The sequence below is a fragment of the Bison bison genome, unplaced genomic scaffold (genome assembly GCF_000754665.1).
Source record: "Bison bison bison isolate TAMUID 2011002044 unplaced genomic scaffold, Bison_UMD1.0 scf7180017864473, whole genome shotgun sequence".
NCBI lineage: Eukaryota > Metazoa > Chordata > Mammalia > Artiodactyla > Bovidae > Bison > Bison bison.
The window spans coordinates 19,215,395-19,229,331 of record NW_011495034.1 but is presented as its reverse complement, the minus strand read 5'-3'; the positions used below and the strand labels follow the sequence as shown (position 1 = coordinate 19,229,331).

General features: G+C 51.5%; 3 protein-coding genes across 3 annotated transcripts in view; all 3 read right to left on the bottom strand.

Annotated features, from left to right (window-relative positions):
- The window catches only part of LOC105004330 (metallothionein-1A), a 1,915-nt gene extending 556 nt beyond the window's left edge, over positions 1–1,359 (bottom strand). The window contains exons 1-2 of the mRNA XM_010861923.1: positions 1,251–1,359; positions 488–553 (exon numbers count right to left, since the gene is read on the bottom strand). Coding sequence (XP_010860225.1) covers positions 488–553; positions 1,251–1,278 — 94 coding nt within the window. The 5' untranslated portion in view covers positions 1,279–1,359. The remainder of the gene's footprint in view (positions 1–487; positions 554–1,250) is intronic.
- A 3,818-nt stretch (positions 1,360–5,177) lies between these two features.
- LOC105004329 (metallothionein-1B-like) lies at positions 5,178–7,265 on the bottom strand. The gene is made up of 3 exons (XM_010861922.1): positions 7,108–7,265; positions 6,351–6,416; positions 5,178–5,410 (listed from the first exon to the last, which is right to left on the bottom strand). Exons 1-3 carry the CDS (start codon positions 7,133–7,135, stop codon positions 5,319–5,321), a joined length of 186 nt encoding a protein of 61 aa, XP_010860224.1. The 5' UTR covers positions 7,136–7,265; the 3' UTR covers positions 5,178–5,318.
- A 3,001-nt stretch (positions 7,266–10,266) lies between these two features.
- On the bottom strand, positions 10,267–11,244 carry LOC105004327 (metallothionein-1C). Its single transcript, XM_010861921.1, has 3 exons — positions 11,134–11,244; positions 10,855–10,920; positions 10,267–10,490 (listed from the first exon to the last, which is right to left on the bottom strand). Exons 1-3 carry the CDS (start codon positions 11,159–11,161, stop codon positions 10,399–10,401), a joined length of 186 nt encoding a protein of 61 aa, XP_010860223.1. The 5' UTR covers positions 11,162–11,244; the 3' UTR covers positions 10,267–10,398.
- Positions 11,245–13,937: the final 2,693 nt, after the last annotated feature.

Genomic DNA, 13,937 nt, shown 5'->3' with positions numbered 1-13,937 from the left:
GGGACCAAGGGAAGGCCACCCCCAGAAGCATCGAATGAAGTGAGAGAGTCTTTAGGGCCAGAGAGGAGGCAGACTAGTTACAGAGCTGGTCCCGGGAAGACCAGGTGTGCCCTGAGCTGCATCTGCAGCAAAGGACGTGGTTCAGAGAAGCTACACATGGTCATCAAGTTCAGTACGAAGTACTCAGGACTCTGGAGGGTTCACAAAGTGGCATCAGAGAAAGGAGACCTAGATTCTAGTCCCATCCATTGTTGACATTATTATGTGACTTCTATGGGCTCAGTTTACCAGTTTACCTTTCGAGAATGAGAGGTTGGGACTGAACAATCTTTATGGCTTGTATGGGTCTCAATCTGTTTCAGTGCTGGGGGTGGGGGGCGGGCACAGGACATGTAGGGAAGTGCGGTCAGTGTCCTGCTCCTGCCTGCTGAGCTCTGGGTCCCTCCTCAGCCCAGACCCCAAGTTCCAGAGGAGGGCCCACACTCACTCTTCTTGCAGGAGGGACATCTGCAGGCCTTGCAGGTGCAGGAGCCAGCACAGCTGCAGGAGCCGCCTGCCAGGAAGGAAAAGGCCAGCGATGAGCAGAGGGGAGGAGGAGCCATTGCAGCCCTCAGCATAGCCCCTCCCCATCTTCCTGGGTCAGGACCAGCGCTGGAGCTCCCAGTCCACTCAGGCGGATAGAGAAGCCCCAGCTCCTCACTTCTGGTCCCGGGAAAGTAGGTCCCCTCCTGATTTACTCCCCAGGGAAGGCCCAGGCTCTAGACCCAGCCCAGGGTGACTGGGGGTGAGGGCCAGGTCTATGTCCTGGAGCCCAAGAGGCACCATGTCCCCACCTCCCATCAAGGCCCGGCAGCTCCAAGGCCTCCCCACAGCACTGGGTCCCGGTCGAGCTGTCCCATGACCAGGTGGGTGAGGACAAGGATGAGCTGGAACCTCACAGTACATTCAGTTCAATAAGAAGCAAGGATTTCCCTGGTGGTTAAGACTCCCCGCTGCCATTGCAGGGAGGCACGGGTTCCATCCCTGGTCGGGGAACTAAAATCCAGCACACCGTGCAAGAGGACCAACTAAAAACAAAGGCGGGGTGGCGGGGGCAAAGGGAGATAAACGCTCTCATAATCCAGACTAGGAAAAACCAGTGGTCCAATGACAGGAGTCCCCTTGAGCATCCTCCCTTCTCTAGCTGCCGGGACCTTCTGTCCTACGCCTGGAAGCGCGCGTCCTAGGGCTCAGCGCCAGGGAACCCTTACCAGTGGGGCAGGAGCAGTTCGGGTCCATTTGGAGGAAAAGCGAGGTCCGAGGTCCAGAACAAGTGGCAAAGCAGATCCACTGGTCGGATGGGAGGCGTGCTGGAGCCCAGGAGCCGAGCGCTATTATACCCACAGGAAGCGGGCCGGGCGCAGAGAGTCTGCCCCTGCCTGCACCCGCGCCGCCCGCTGCGCCCGGGTCGGGCGGTGAGCACCACGCGCGGCCGAGCGCAAGATTCCGGGAATGCGGCTGGGCTCCGTGTGCACCGAAACGCCTCCCTCCCCCTACTTGCCCCCAACACGGAGGAACTTTGTCCCGAGCGACAAGTAGCGCTCCAGGCTTCCTGCCCGTCCCTTCCCAGCTTTCCACGATGTGGACAGACATCGGTGTTTACGGGAACCCAGCCCCTGAGCCCTCGCAGTCTTCCCTGCCCCCGCAACCCCTGTCTTTGCTTTCACCCTTTCCCAGAGCCCATGCGCAACCCGAGCCTCGTGCTCACATCCCAGGCTCGGCTGGAGCCCCTGTGTTGTGTGCAGAGATCCGTGATGGATGTGAGCTTCACCACCAATCCCCCGAACCCCGCTTCCCTAATATGTCTTCCCACAGCCCCCACCGTGGACTTTGAACACAGTTTCTCTAAAGTTTCTCCTGTAACAGCCCAGCAGGGAACTCAGCCTTCTGTCGCCCAGCCTTCCTTACATTCTCCACGACTGAATACATGAATGGGCCAGGGAATCCACTGCCTAGCCAGTCCACCCGGCTCCAGGATGGAGGTTCCCTAGTTATACGATGCCCTCTAGGGAAAGCATCCTTGTAAGTGATAAGCAGACCTGGCATTCGATAACGAAGTAAAACAGTGGGCATTTCCCTTTGAATAGTCCTGACAGTTACATACCAGGGAGTCTGTGCCAAGCCTTGTTTCATCAGTTTTCCTCTTTGAATTCTAACAGCTCAAGGGAAACACTACTTGGGAGGCTGTTTCCCCAAGGCAAAAAGTACATCCAGTACAAGGACGCTACTAACCCAAGGTCACAGTGCTGGGATGTGGTGCCCCAAATGCTATTCCTGTCTCTTCTTAAGGAGTCAGCGATGAAGCTTCCCTGAGGCCCAGAGGCATGTGTTCAGCACTTCTCTACTGCCTTAGCTCAAGCATGGGTGCCGAAGTGGCAGGAAAGGAATGCATATATGTCTTAGTGGTACCATCAATGTCTAGAAGTAAATTGAGCTTCATATTCATAGCCTTAAAGAGTTTGCTTTTCATGTAAATAAATTTATATGTATATACAACGTTGAGTAAAATCTTGGTTCAGGTGACAGCAGTAATGGCAGAATCCTTCAGTATTTTGTTAGGAGAACTCGGATTGTCTTGCTGATGGCTTAATATCCCTAGTGCCAGCCCCTTTTTGTTGGGAGAGGGGCATAACCCTCTTAGGGGAACTAGTCATCTGCTCCCATGTTTGATGAGAACAAGAGAGAACACTCAGCTAGCACACCAGCTCCAGCTTATTGGTCTGGGTATAGAGAAATATATCCTATGCTTCGACTGATAATAATAATAGCTAATATTACTATATTACTGACTGTGTGCCAGGTTTCATTCCAATTTCTTTGCAAATATTCAATTCTTTAATCCTAAGAGCAAGATACTATTCTTTTGCCTTTTAAAGCAGATGAGACTGAAGCACAAAGAGGTTGTGTCATGTGGCTGTGACACAGATGGGACTGGCACTCATGCAGGCTGATTGCAGCCCCCTTGCCCTCACCCCCTACTGGGCACCATGACATCTCACAACGGGTGAGGACACGGAACACCTGGCATGGAAGGAGCAGTGGGAAAGCACTGAGCTGGCAGTCAGAACCTTCTGCATAGCTCTGTGACCTCTCTGGCCCTCAGTCTCCCATCTCTCCAGCCAGGACCATGACTGGACCATCTCTGGGGACCCTTGCAGCTCTGAATAGGGAGAGGCAGGATTCAGCCTCCAGGGGCATCTCCAGCAGTGTGTGGCCAGGAGGTGAGACAGCTGTAGCACAGGTTCAGTCTTCTGACTTCTGACTGTGTGTCCTGGGCAGGTTGCTTAACCTCTCTGGAAGATGGCACAACGACCCCAGCCCCTGCACATTTATTCTGGCACTGGTTCCTGTGCAGATCAAATGACATGAAGGGTGGGAAAGTCTTCCGAGTCTGTCCTGACACTGTGTAGCATCTTATCCTTTCAGTGTCATTGGAGGGCATCCCCACTCCCCTGGCACTCAGTCAGCAAGGTTCCAACCCATTCTCAGCCTCAGTCCTGGGGCATCCTCCCAAATCCATGAGTCATTTTCTAGGAGTTTGTTGGGGCCTCAATGGATTATCCACATATCCACAAAATTTCGTGGATAAAGTGATTATAATGGCCACTTCTTAAAGCCATATCTAGGAATCACCACTATCCCATTTATGCCCCTGCCATTGAGATGTAATGTCCCTTAAACACATGTGAAAATGGAGGCTCAGGCAGTATCAAATACATGCCCAAGTCAGATAGTGGCTAGGTAGTTGTGAACCAGGATGCCTGACACCAAAACCCAACCCCTCTTCACAAAGGAAATCTGTGGGCAAGTGTGGTTCTGACTTCTAGGCCAAGTGACTTGTTTTATGGGTTTTTTTTTCTTTTTTTTTTTGATTGTGCAACAAATAGCAATACCCTGGAGTAGGAAGGGGAAACCTACTCCAGTATTCTTGCCTGGAAAATTCCATGGACCAAAGAGCCTGGGGAGGAACAATTCATGGGATGGCAAAGAGTCAGACACAAGTGAGCCACCTGAGCACACACGCACGCACACAGCTTACATTAAGTGTCCTTTTACTATTAAAAGATTCCTGCGTTAAAAAAAATAATAATAATGGCAATACCCTCTGCAAATGGCCAGGGGCAGTGAGCTTTGATATAAATAACAAGTCACTGGGCTCCTCACTCCAGCCTTATGAACACCACCTCGCCCTCCAAACTGGGCAATAGCCATCACCCTGCGGACATGAAGTCCTTCACCTTGACCCAGTTCTCAGGTACACGCCCTCTTCCTGGGAAACAGCTGGGTGGTGACTCCTTCCACTTTCACAATCACTTTGCTGCTTTCGTGTAGCCAAGGGCTGGATTTTAAGAGAGGGACAGATTTCAGCCTGCCCTAGGGAAGACTTCCCAAAGATTCTAAGCCAACTCACCACAGGAAGCTGGCAGCGGTGGTGGCTGTCCTGTCGGTGACCCTGGGCAAGCCAAGGCTGATGTTCCCTGCAGGTATGGGGGGCAAGAGCTACTTCAGGTGTGCGTGGTCCACACAGTGGGGCACTGGTGAAGCGTTCCCAGGAGGGCTTATCCACGGCTTCGATGAACATATGTGTAGCGTTTAAAACTTAAATTTTCTTATTGGTTCTTCATCGATTGATGAAATTCTGTGTATTGAATCTAAAAGTGGGTTGTTTTTTTTTTCACTGTGACCTCTAAAATTTTTTTAGTACATTTACCAAAGTTTAAATCTGTGAGCATTAGAAAATAAAAACTGGTCCTTCAGCAGTGTTTTAGAAGCAAGCCCTATGTAGGAGTAAAACAATTAGGGTTCGGATTTCACCTGGTCTGAGTACTTTCGAAACCTACAAGCCTAATAACTCTGAGGCCTGAACTTTGGTAGGGGAAGCCCAGAGAGTGAAAATGAGAAATTGAGGAGTTTCCCCATCATCGACACTTAAAACAATGAGGACAGTGAGGACCTGTATGTGCCCAATGCCTTCATGTCACTTGGAGGATGTGTCCCCTTTTACCTGAGAAGCCAAAGCTCAGAGAGGTAACCTGACCTGTTTAGGGTACTCAGTGTCTTAGGGGCAACTGGTTAGGTCCAGAACCCAAGTCTCTGCATTTCCACTCAAGACACACAAACAAAAACAGAAGCCAGAATACAGTCAATAAGATTTATTACAATTCACATATTTCATAGAAAAAGGAATGTCGTTTCGCATCAAGGTAGTAAGAGACAACTGTCAAATGCAAGTTTGTCGTGGCTGCGCTGCGGACACCTGGGGCAGGCTCTCCCCGACGTCAGGCACGGCAGCGGCACTTGTCCGAGGCCCCTTTGCAGATGCAGCCCTGGGCACACTTGGCACAGCCCACAGGGCAGCAAGAGCAGCAGCCTGGGGGTAGTGAGAGTGAGAGACAGCATTACGTGAAACCACCCTTCCCAACAGCAGGCCTGGCACAAGCTGACCCCAGGCCCTGAGGACCCTGACCTTAGGAAAGTATGCTCTGTCCTAAGAAATTCGTTTCTGACACTCTGAAAATTGCTCTGAGTTCAGGACAGGGCAGAAAGCCTAGAGACTGTGGTGGGGCCTTTAGGGGCAGTGAAAGGGCAGCTGCCACTCCTCAAAGGGCTTCCCAGATGGCACTAGTGGTAAAAAACCCTCATGCCAATGCAGGAGACATAAGAGATGTGGGTTCGATCCCTGGGTTTGGAAGATCCCCTGGAGGAGAGCATGGCAACCAACTCCAGTATCCTTGACTGGAGAATCCCATGGACAGAGGAGCCTGGAAGGCTATAGCCCATTAGTGTCACAAAGAGACATGACTGAAGCGAACATACAGTGAAGTAAGCATGCATACACCCCTCAGAAACATACAGTGAAATAAGGAAAGTGGTCAAGTTCAGAGAGGGGCAAACTGCTGCCACAGCTGTTCGCCAGGGGTCAGGGAAGGACTGGGCTGCCTGTACAGCAAAGGGCTGCACCCCCAGGGCAGAGACCCCGCACCTGGTCACCAAGTTCAAGAACCTAAAGTGCTCAGGACACTGGAGGGTTCACAAGGTGACGTCAGAAACAAGAGACCTGGGTTCTAGGTCTAGTTTCCATCCTTGACCCCATTCGCTGACCTCTCTCAAACTTATTTAGCCATTCTAGAATGAGAAGTTGGAACAGAATCATCTCTCTAGCTCTTTCAGCTCAGATTCTGTTTCAGTGCTGGTACAGCGGGTGGGGAGTGATGTAGGGAATTCTGGTCAGTCCTGCTCCCTGCTGAGCTCTGGGTCCCTCCTTGGACTCAGCCCAGACCCCGGGTTCCCAGAGGAGGCCCCACACTCACTCTTCTTGCAGGAGGGACATCTGCAGGCCTTGCAGGTGCAGGAGCCAGCACAGCTGCAGGAGCCGCCTGCCAGGAAGGAAAAGGCAAGTGGTGAGCAGGAGGCAGGAGGAGCCACGCAGCCATCAGCAGCGCCCTCCCCCACCTCCTGGGTCAGGACCAGCCCTGGGAGAGCTCCCCTCCACTCAGGCAGATGGAGAAGCCCCAGCTTCTCTCTTCTGGTCCCAGGAAAGTAGATCCCCTTCCCAGGGAAGGCCCCAGGCTCCAGACCCAGCCCAGGTTGACTGGGGCTGGGGGCCAGGTCTATGTCCTGAACCCCAAGAGGCACCATGTCCCCTCCTGCCATCAAGGCCCGGCAGCTCCAAGGTCTCCTCCGAGCACTGCGTCCCAGTATAGTTGTCCCCTGACCCCCTGGGTTAGGACAACAAGGATAGTCTGGAGCCTCAGTACTCTCCATTCAAAATTAGAGTCTGGGAATTCCCTGTGAGTCCAGTGCTTAGGATTCCCGTGCTCTCACTGCCCAGGGCCCCGTGTTCAATCCCTGGTGGAGGAACCAAGATCCCACAAGCCGCTTGACTGGGTGGGCGGCAGGAAGAAAAAAAAATGCTCTCTCGATCCTGGCTAGGAAGAAAGCACTTCTGGGTGAACCCTGGGTGTCCACTTTAGCTCAGATTCAAAATCCTTCTTCGTCTAACCCCACGGAACCTCTGTCTAGTGCCTGGGAGGGGGCGCTCTAGGCCCAGAGCCAGTGGTCGCTTACTAGTGGGGCAGGAGCAATTGGGGTCCATTTGGAGCCGAGCTGAGACCAGGGGGCAAAAGCACGCAGCAAAGAAGAGACACCCGATCTGATGAGAGGCGTGTCGAGTCGAGGAGCTCGCTCGCTGGGTTTGTAACCGGAGGAGATGGCCCGGGCGCAGAGGGCCCGCCCCGCCTGCACCCTCCCCGAGGCTCCGCGCCCGCGCCGCCCACAGCTTCCGGGCCGGGCGGTGAGCCCCACGCGAGCCGAGCGCAAGAGTCTCCCGGTGCCCTTGGGGCCGCTGTGCACACGGAGGGCCGCCTTTGGCCCTGGCCCGCGGGGAGGGACAGTTTGCCGGGAGGGACGCGGTGTCCTAGCCTCCCTACCCGCCCCCTCCCAATGTTCCCGAGGGCGGCAGGCACCCTGCTCCCGGCTTTTTCCCGGAACCCAGCCTCTGTGTTTTCGCCGTCTTCCCCACCCCCGACCCCCGCGCTGTTCTCTTCGTGTTCGCCAGTTCCCGGAGCCAGTGTGCAACCCTAGTCTCGCGCTCACGTCCCAGGCACAGCTGGGTGTGTCGTGTGCAGAGCCCCGTGGTGGATGTGACTTTCACCACCAAGCCCCCGACTCTCTCTTGCCCCACCGTTCCCTGTCCTGGTCCCCGTGAAGGGCCCTAGGCAGCGTTTCTCTTAACATTTCTAACAGCCCCAGGATCAACTCACTCAGGCCTCTGGCTCCCATCCTTCCTTTTGTTCTCCACGACTGAATGGATGGATGGGCACGTTTTTCCGGGTGCTCTTGCCCTAAACTTTTCAGGGGTTTTCCTGAACCTAGCCAGTCCACCCCATTCCAGGATGGAGGTTCCAGAAGCATGATGACCCCCAAGGAAGGGAAGATCACAGCTGTGACCTCTTGGACTTCAGTTTCCCATCTCTTCTGCTATTAGCACAACTAGCCTGTCTCTAAGGAGCCTGCCAGCTCTGAATAATGAGAGGCAGGGCTCAGAGTAATATGACCTCATAATTATTCACCTTTGGCGAGTAGGTGAGACAGCTATAGATTCAGACCTCTTGACTGCGATCTGTGTGCCCTTGGGCAGGTCGCTTAAACTCTGGGCAATTGGCACATCACTCCATTGCCTGCAAGTTCACTCTGTAATGGGTTCAATGTAGATCAGGTGATATGAAGGGTGGGCATTGAATTTGTGGTTGTCCAAATGGTGTGGCAGCATCATACCTGAGGGGGGCTGTCGCAGGGCATCCACACTCCTGGCAATGGATTAGTACATTTCCAATCAAACTTTAACCTCCCATCTTTCCCCAAGAGCTTGTTAGGATTCAACAAGATTCTGTCCCAATAAAGTCACTGTGAACTGAAGGATTGTAATAGACATTGTTTATTAAGACCTAGTGAGGAGCTACAGAAAAGGCAATGGCAACCCACTCCAGTACTCTTGCCTGGAAAATCCCATGGACGGAGGAGCCTGGTAGGCTGCAGTCCACGGGGTCGCTAGGAATCTAACACGACTGAGCAACTTCACTTTCACTTTTCACTTTCATGCATTGGAGAAGGAAATGGCAACCCACTCCAGTGTTCTTGCCTGGAGAATCCCAGGGACGGGGGAGCCTGGTGGGCTGCCGTCCACGGGGTCGCACAGAGTCAGACATGACTGAAGCAGCTGCAGCAGTGAGGAACTAGGCCACTCTCACTTAATATCACGTAGAGATATAACCTCCTTTTTATAGGAAATGGAGACTTAGAGGATTTGAGAGACTCATTCAGGATATGGGGCTTCCCTGGTGGCTCAGACGTTAAAGTGTCTGTCTGCAATGCAGGAGACCCAGGTTCAATCCCTGGGTCAGGAAGATCCCCTGGAGAAGGAAATGGCAACCCACTCCAGTACTCTTGCCTGAAAATCGCATGGACAGAGGAGCCTGGTTAGGCCACAGTCCATGGGGTCCCAAAGAGTCGGATATGACTGAGCGATGTCACTTTCATTCAGGATATGTGGCAGGAAGTGCCACTGCTTAAATGAACCAGCACACTGGGTCTAGAAATCCCCTCTTTACACAGGATACCTGTAGGTAAGTGTGGTTCTGACACTTGGACCATGTGACTTGTCTTTCTCTTTATCAGATAGCAAATCACTCCAAATGTTGTCGGGGGGGACTAGCCATGACCATCGTTTACAAGTCACTCAGCACCTCTCTCCTTCCAAATACACACAGCTAGTTTCATAACTGCAGAATGTGACACTGTGCAGAATGTGCACAGGCAGACATGAAGTCCTTCATCAGGAACCAGTTTCCAGGTATACTCCCTCTTACTGGGAAATGGCTGGGCATTACCTCCTAAGTCCTAGCCACTTTGCTGGTTTCAAGTGGCCAAGGGCTGGATTTTGAAAGCAGAGTTCAGCCTGACCTAAAGGAACTTCCAAAGACTTAGAGCCAACTCAACGCAGGGAGCTCTCAAGGGTAGCAGGTGTCCTGTCGCTGGCAGTGGGATGGATGGTCCCTGTGGGGATGTGGGGAAAGGGCTGCTCCAGCTATGGCTGGGGCCCACAGTGGGGCACCAGTGTTTTCAGTGTTCAGCACACACCTTTGATGAACAAGTGTGTAGTTTGTTTCTTTTTCAAACTGAACCATAGTTGATTTACAATATTGTGTTAGTATTGGGTGAACAAACATGTGGTTTTTACTTTTTAAATTTTTCTTGTGTTACTGTTCCCCATGTATTTATTCAAATTTGTTGAATCAATAACTGGACTTTGTATTTTGTATCCTTGTAAATTTTTATTAGTAATTCACTTAATTTTATTTTGCCAACATTTAGGTTTGTGAAGATAGAAAATAGAAACCACAGCCAGAAAATTCACACTAGTCTTTCAGTGCAGGGAGTTTGAGAGTCCCAGGTAGGGATTTAGGTAACTAGGGGTGTGAGTCCAACTTCTTTAGAGTCTATCAAGCCTAAAATCTGTGAGGAACTGAAGTTATTCAGGGCAATCAGAGGATGGAAAATGAAGCCACCAACCCTTGACATGAGAACGGAGGGACCCTGAATCTGCTCAGCACACTTAGTTTATTGGGGCCTAACGCTTTGTTCTAGTTGCCATGTCTCTACAGTTCTCATCCAGTCTCCTACAAAAGCCCTTATTCCGAATGCACAGAAAAGAAAACTGAATCAGAATAGTGTCAACAATCTTTATTACCATTCACATATTTCCTAAGAAAGGGAATGTAGTGATCAAGTCAGAGTTGTACAAAAATGCAGGTTGGCCCACGTTCCTCCATTGATACCTGGGGCAGGCTCTCCCCGACATCAGGCACAGCAGCTGCACTTGTCCGAGGCCCCTTTGCAGATGCAGCCCTGGGCACACTTGGCACAGCCCACAGGGCAGCAGGAGCAGCAGCCTGGGGAGAGATGGGGGAAAGCAGGTGTCAGCAATGCATTTCCCAGGCACCTCCCTGCCCAACAGCAACCCTGCGGCAAAACCCTCAGACCCAGAGGACCCTGAGTGCAGAAAAACATGCCCTAAGACAGCTTGGAGGACCTTTGGCATGAGTTCTACTAGGAAATGGCTGCCTGGCTCCATCTAAGCCCAGGACAGGGCAGAAAGTTAGAAGCCACAGTGACAGGTGGGTGCCCAGCGGCAAAAGAGGGCCAGCCCCCCAGAACCATGCACTCAGAACCCACTCTGGGTTCCCTCCCTCCCGCTAGCTACAGCACTCCCCACCCACCCCCTCCCTGGGTTCCCAGAGAAGGCCGCGCACTCACTCTTCTTGCAGGAGGGACATCTGCAGGCCTTGCAGGTGCAGGAGCCAGGGCAGCTGCAGGAGCCGCCTGCCAGGAAGGGAAAAGCCAGCGGTGAGCAGGGGGAGAGGATGAGCCACTGCAGACATCAGCAGGGCCCTTCCCCTCCTCCTGGGTCAGCACCAGCCCTGGGAGCTCCAGTCCAGCACAGAACAGACAGAAGGCTCATTCCCCAGCCCCCTGCCACCCCGCTTCTCTGCCCTTCGGTGCAGCTCCGAAGTCCCAGAGCCAGGGATTCCTTACCAGTGGAGCAGGAGCAGTTGGGGTCCATTCGGAGACGAAGTGTGGCCGTCCAAAGCAAGTGGCAAAGTAGAGGTCCTTGAGCCGGTTGGGGACGTGTTGGAATCCAGAAACGCGCGGTTCAGTTTATACACAGAGGAGGCGGCCCGGGCGCAGAGGCCCCGCCCCGGCCTTGCACTCCTCCCGCCCCGCTCGGTGGGTCCACGCGGTCCACTCCGCCCCGCTGGGCTGAGCGCACCTCGGTGGGACCACGCGATCCACTCCGCCCTGCTGGGCTGAGCGCACCTGGCGGCGCCCGCCGAGCGCAGTTTCAGTGAGCAAGACTTCGGTCCGTGCGCAGTGCTCGGACCGCCCCCTTTGTCACGAGAACTCGCGGAGGGAACGTGTGCCGGGTTTCTCTCCGTGTCCCAGCTTCTCTACCCGCCCCTTCCCAATTTTCCCAAGGTAGGACGCCACCTTTGTTTCAGGATCTTCCAAGAACCCAATCATCCGTCTTCGCCACCCCAACCCCTCTCGCCGCCCGTTCCTTTGTACTCAAGTTCTCAAGTTCGTCCTTTCCGGAGCCCGTGTGCAACCGCAGCCTGTGCTCACGTCCCTGCTGAAAGGAGGCGGTGGAAAAACCCGAATATTTCCTCCCCCAGTGCTCAGAAGGCCTTTGGCCCTGTTTTTCTGCCTCAATTCAAGGCGGACACTGCGCCCGGGGAGCCTCTTTTGGGTATAAACGGAAATGGCCTCTGCTTCCATCCTTCCTGCACTCTCTAGTTTGAAGGGATATATGGGCACGTTTGTCTGGGTCCTTTGCGTATCTATACAGCCTGGCCAGCCCACCTCAATCCAGAAAAGATGTTCAGAAAGTGGGATGCGTCCAGAGGAGGGATTTTTTTAGGCGATATTCAGACCTAGCCTTACATATCATTTTGTAATTGTTTCCCTTTCAATATTACTATTTGACAGCATTTTGTATGTGTCACACCTGGTTAATTTTTTTTTTTTTTTTATCTTTCATCCCTCACAATGAATCTAAAGAGGAACACTATTATTTATGAGCCCATTTGGCTGATGGGAAGAAAGTCACAAGGATGTTAAGTAACTTGCCCATAGAACTAGGAATTAGAGCCACTGGATCTGAGTCCAGTCAGCTTCCCAAGGGAAGGAGAGCGTCAAGGATCAAGTTTTCCTTTGATGTGCCTTCAATATCAGTGTACCACTCGAGATCTTTTAAAGATAGATAGGCCTCAACCTTATCAACTCTCCAGGCTTGTGTCATGATTTTGTCTTCAGGGACCTAGACTGTCTTTTCCTCCTCTAAGACACCACACTGGTCCAGTACATTGATGGTATGCTGATTGGAGCTAGTGGAAAAACATAGCAAGTACTCTAGGCTAATGGGTAAGACTGCAATGGCGCTAAGAAAGCCTATGAAACAGAGGAGATCCCTTAGGGCGTCTCTTAGTACTACCCTGCCCTGAGATTAAAGTCAGTGGGAAGCTACTGTAACAACCCAATCAAGACTGGACTGATAAAGGCCGAGACCCTTCAAAAATGAAGGTTTAGCGTCACCAGATCAAGAACCATGACCAAATGAGGTACAAGCAGGGGGCAAAGTGAACACAGAGTAGGTAGGAGAAGAAGGTATTTATAAATGTCAGCTGTGACCACATGACTGGTTCCAGAAACAGAAATGACAACTGTAACTGTTGAGTGCTTCTTCATTATTTTCTTACAAATATGTAATATATATAAATATGTAAATAATGTAATATATTTGTTGTTGTTAGGTCACTAAGTTGTGTCCACGACCCCATGAATTGTAGCCCACCAGGCTCCTCTGGCCATGGGAATTTCCCAGGCAAGAATACTGGAGTGGGTTGCCATTTCCTTCTGCAGGGGATCTTTCCTATCCAGGGATCAAACCTGCATCTCCTGCATTGGTAGGCCGATTCTCTACCCCTGAGCCACCAGGGAAGCACATGTAATATTTGTTTTCTTCCCTCTTTTGTTCCCTTCTCATATAACATAGAATGTATTGACTGCACATTGTAGTATTTATGTGTTGTTAATATCACAGTATTTAAGTTACATGATAGCAAGTTCAAAAGTGACCATCACACAAGGACTTTACATCCTCCTTTGAGGACAGTTTTATACATTTTCAGTTGTAGGTAAGGTAGTTGTGTTAGAAGTATGACCTTGTTATTGCCTTTGTTGGGAGATTAAGTATAGTTTAATAAGTTGTATATTGTCACCCTGCTTATTTAATTTATACGCAGAGTACATCATGAGAAACGCTGAGCTGGAAGAAGCACAAGCTGGAATCAAGATTGCCAGGAGAAATATCAGTAACTTTAGATATGCAGATGACACCACCCTTATGGCAGAAAGTGAAGAGGAACTAAAAAGCCTCTTGATGAGAGTGAAAAAGTTGGCTTAAAGCTCAACATTTAGAAAACTAAGATCATGGCATCTGGTCCCATCACTTCATGGGAAATAGATGGGGAAACAGTGGAAACAGTGTCAGATTTTTTTTTTCTGGGCTCCAAAATCACTGCAGATGGTGACTGCAGCCATGAAATTAAAAGATGCTTACTCCTTGGAAGGAAAGTTATGACCAACCTAGATAGTATATTGCAAAGCAGAGATATTACTCTGCCAACAAAGGTCCATCTAGTCAAGGCTGTGGTTTTTCCAGTAGTCATGTATGGATGTGAGAGTTGAACTGTGAAGAAGGCTGAGCGCCAAAGAATTGATGCTTTTGAACTGTGGTGTTGGAGAAGACTCTTGAGAGTCCCTTGGACTGCAAGGAGATC

What these genes read in the sequence shown, in the direction of transcription:
- LOC105004329 (XM_010861922.1), bottom strand. Translation starts at nt 7,135, where the DNA reads ATGGACCCCAATTGCTCCTGCCCCACTA. An exon ending in CAATTGCTCCTGCCCCACTA is followed by an intron (nt 6,417 to 7,107) that starts GTAAGCGACCAC and finishes CCTTCCTGGCAG; the next exon opens with GCGGCTCCTGCAGCTGTGCT. An exon ending in ATGTCCCTCCTGCAAGAAGA is followed by an intron (nt 5,411 to 6,350) that starts GTGAGTGTGGGG and finishes CACTACCCCCAG; the next exon opens with GCTGCTGCTCTTGCTGCCCT.
- LOC105004327 (XM_010861921.1), bottom strand. Translation starts at nt 11,161, where the DNA reads ATGGACCCCAACTGCTCCTGCTCCACTG. An exon ending in CAACTGCTCCTGCTCCACTG is followed by an intron (nt 10,921 to 11,133) that starts GTAAGGAATCCC and finishes CCTTCCTGGCAG; the next exon opens with GCGGCTCCTGCAGCTGCCCT. An exon ending in ATGTCCCTCCTGCAAGAAGA is followed by an intron (nt 10,491 to 10,854) that starts GTGAGTGCGCGG and finishes ATCTCTCCCCAG; the next exon opens with GCTGCTGCTCCTGCTGCCCT.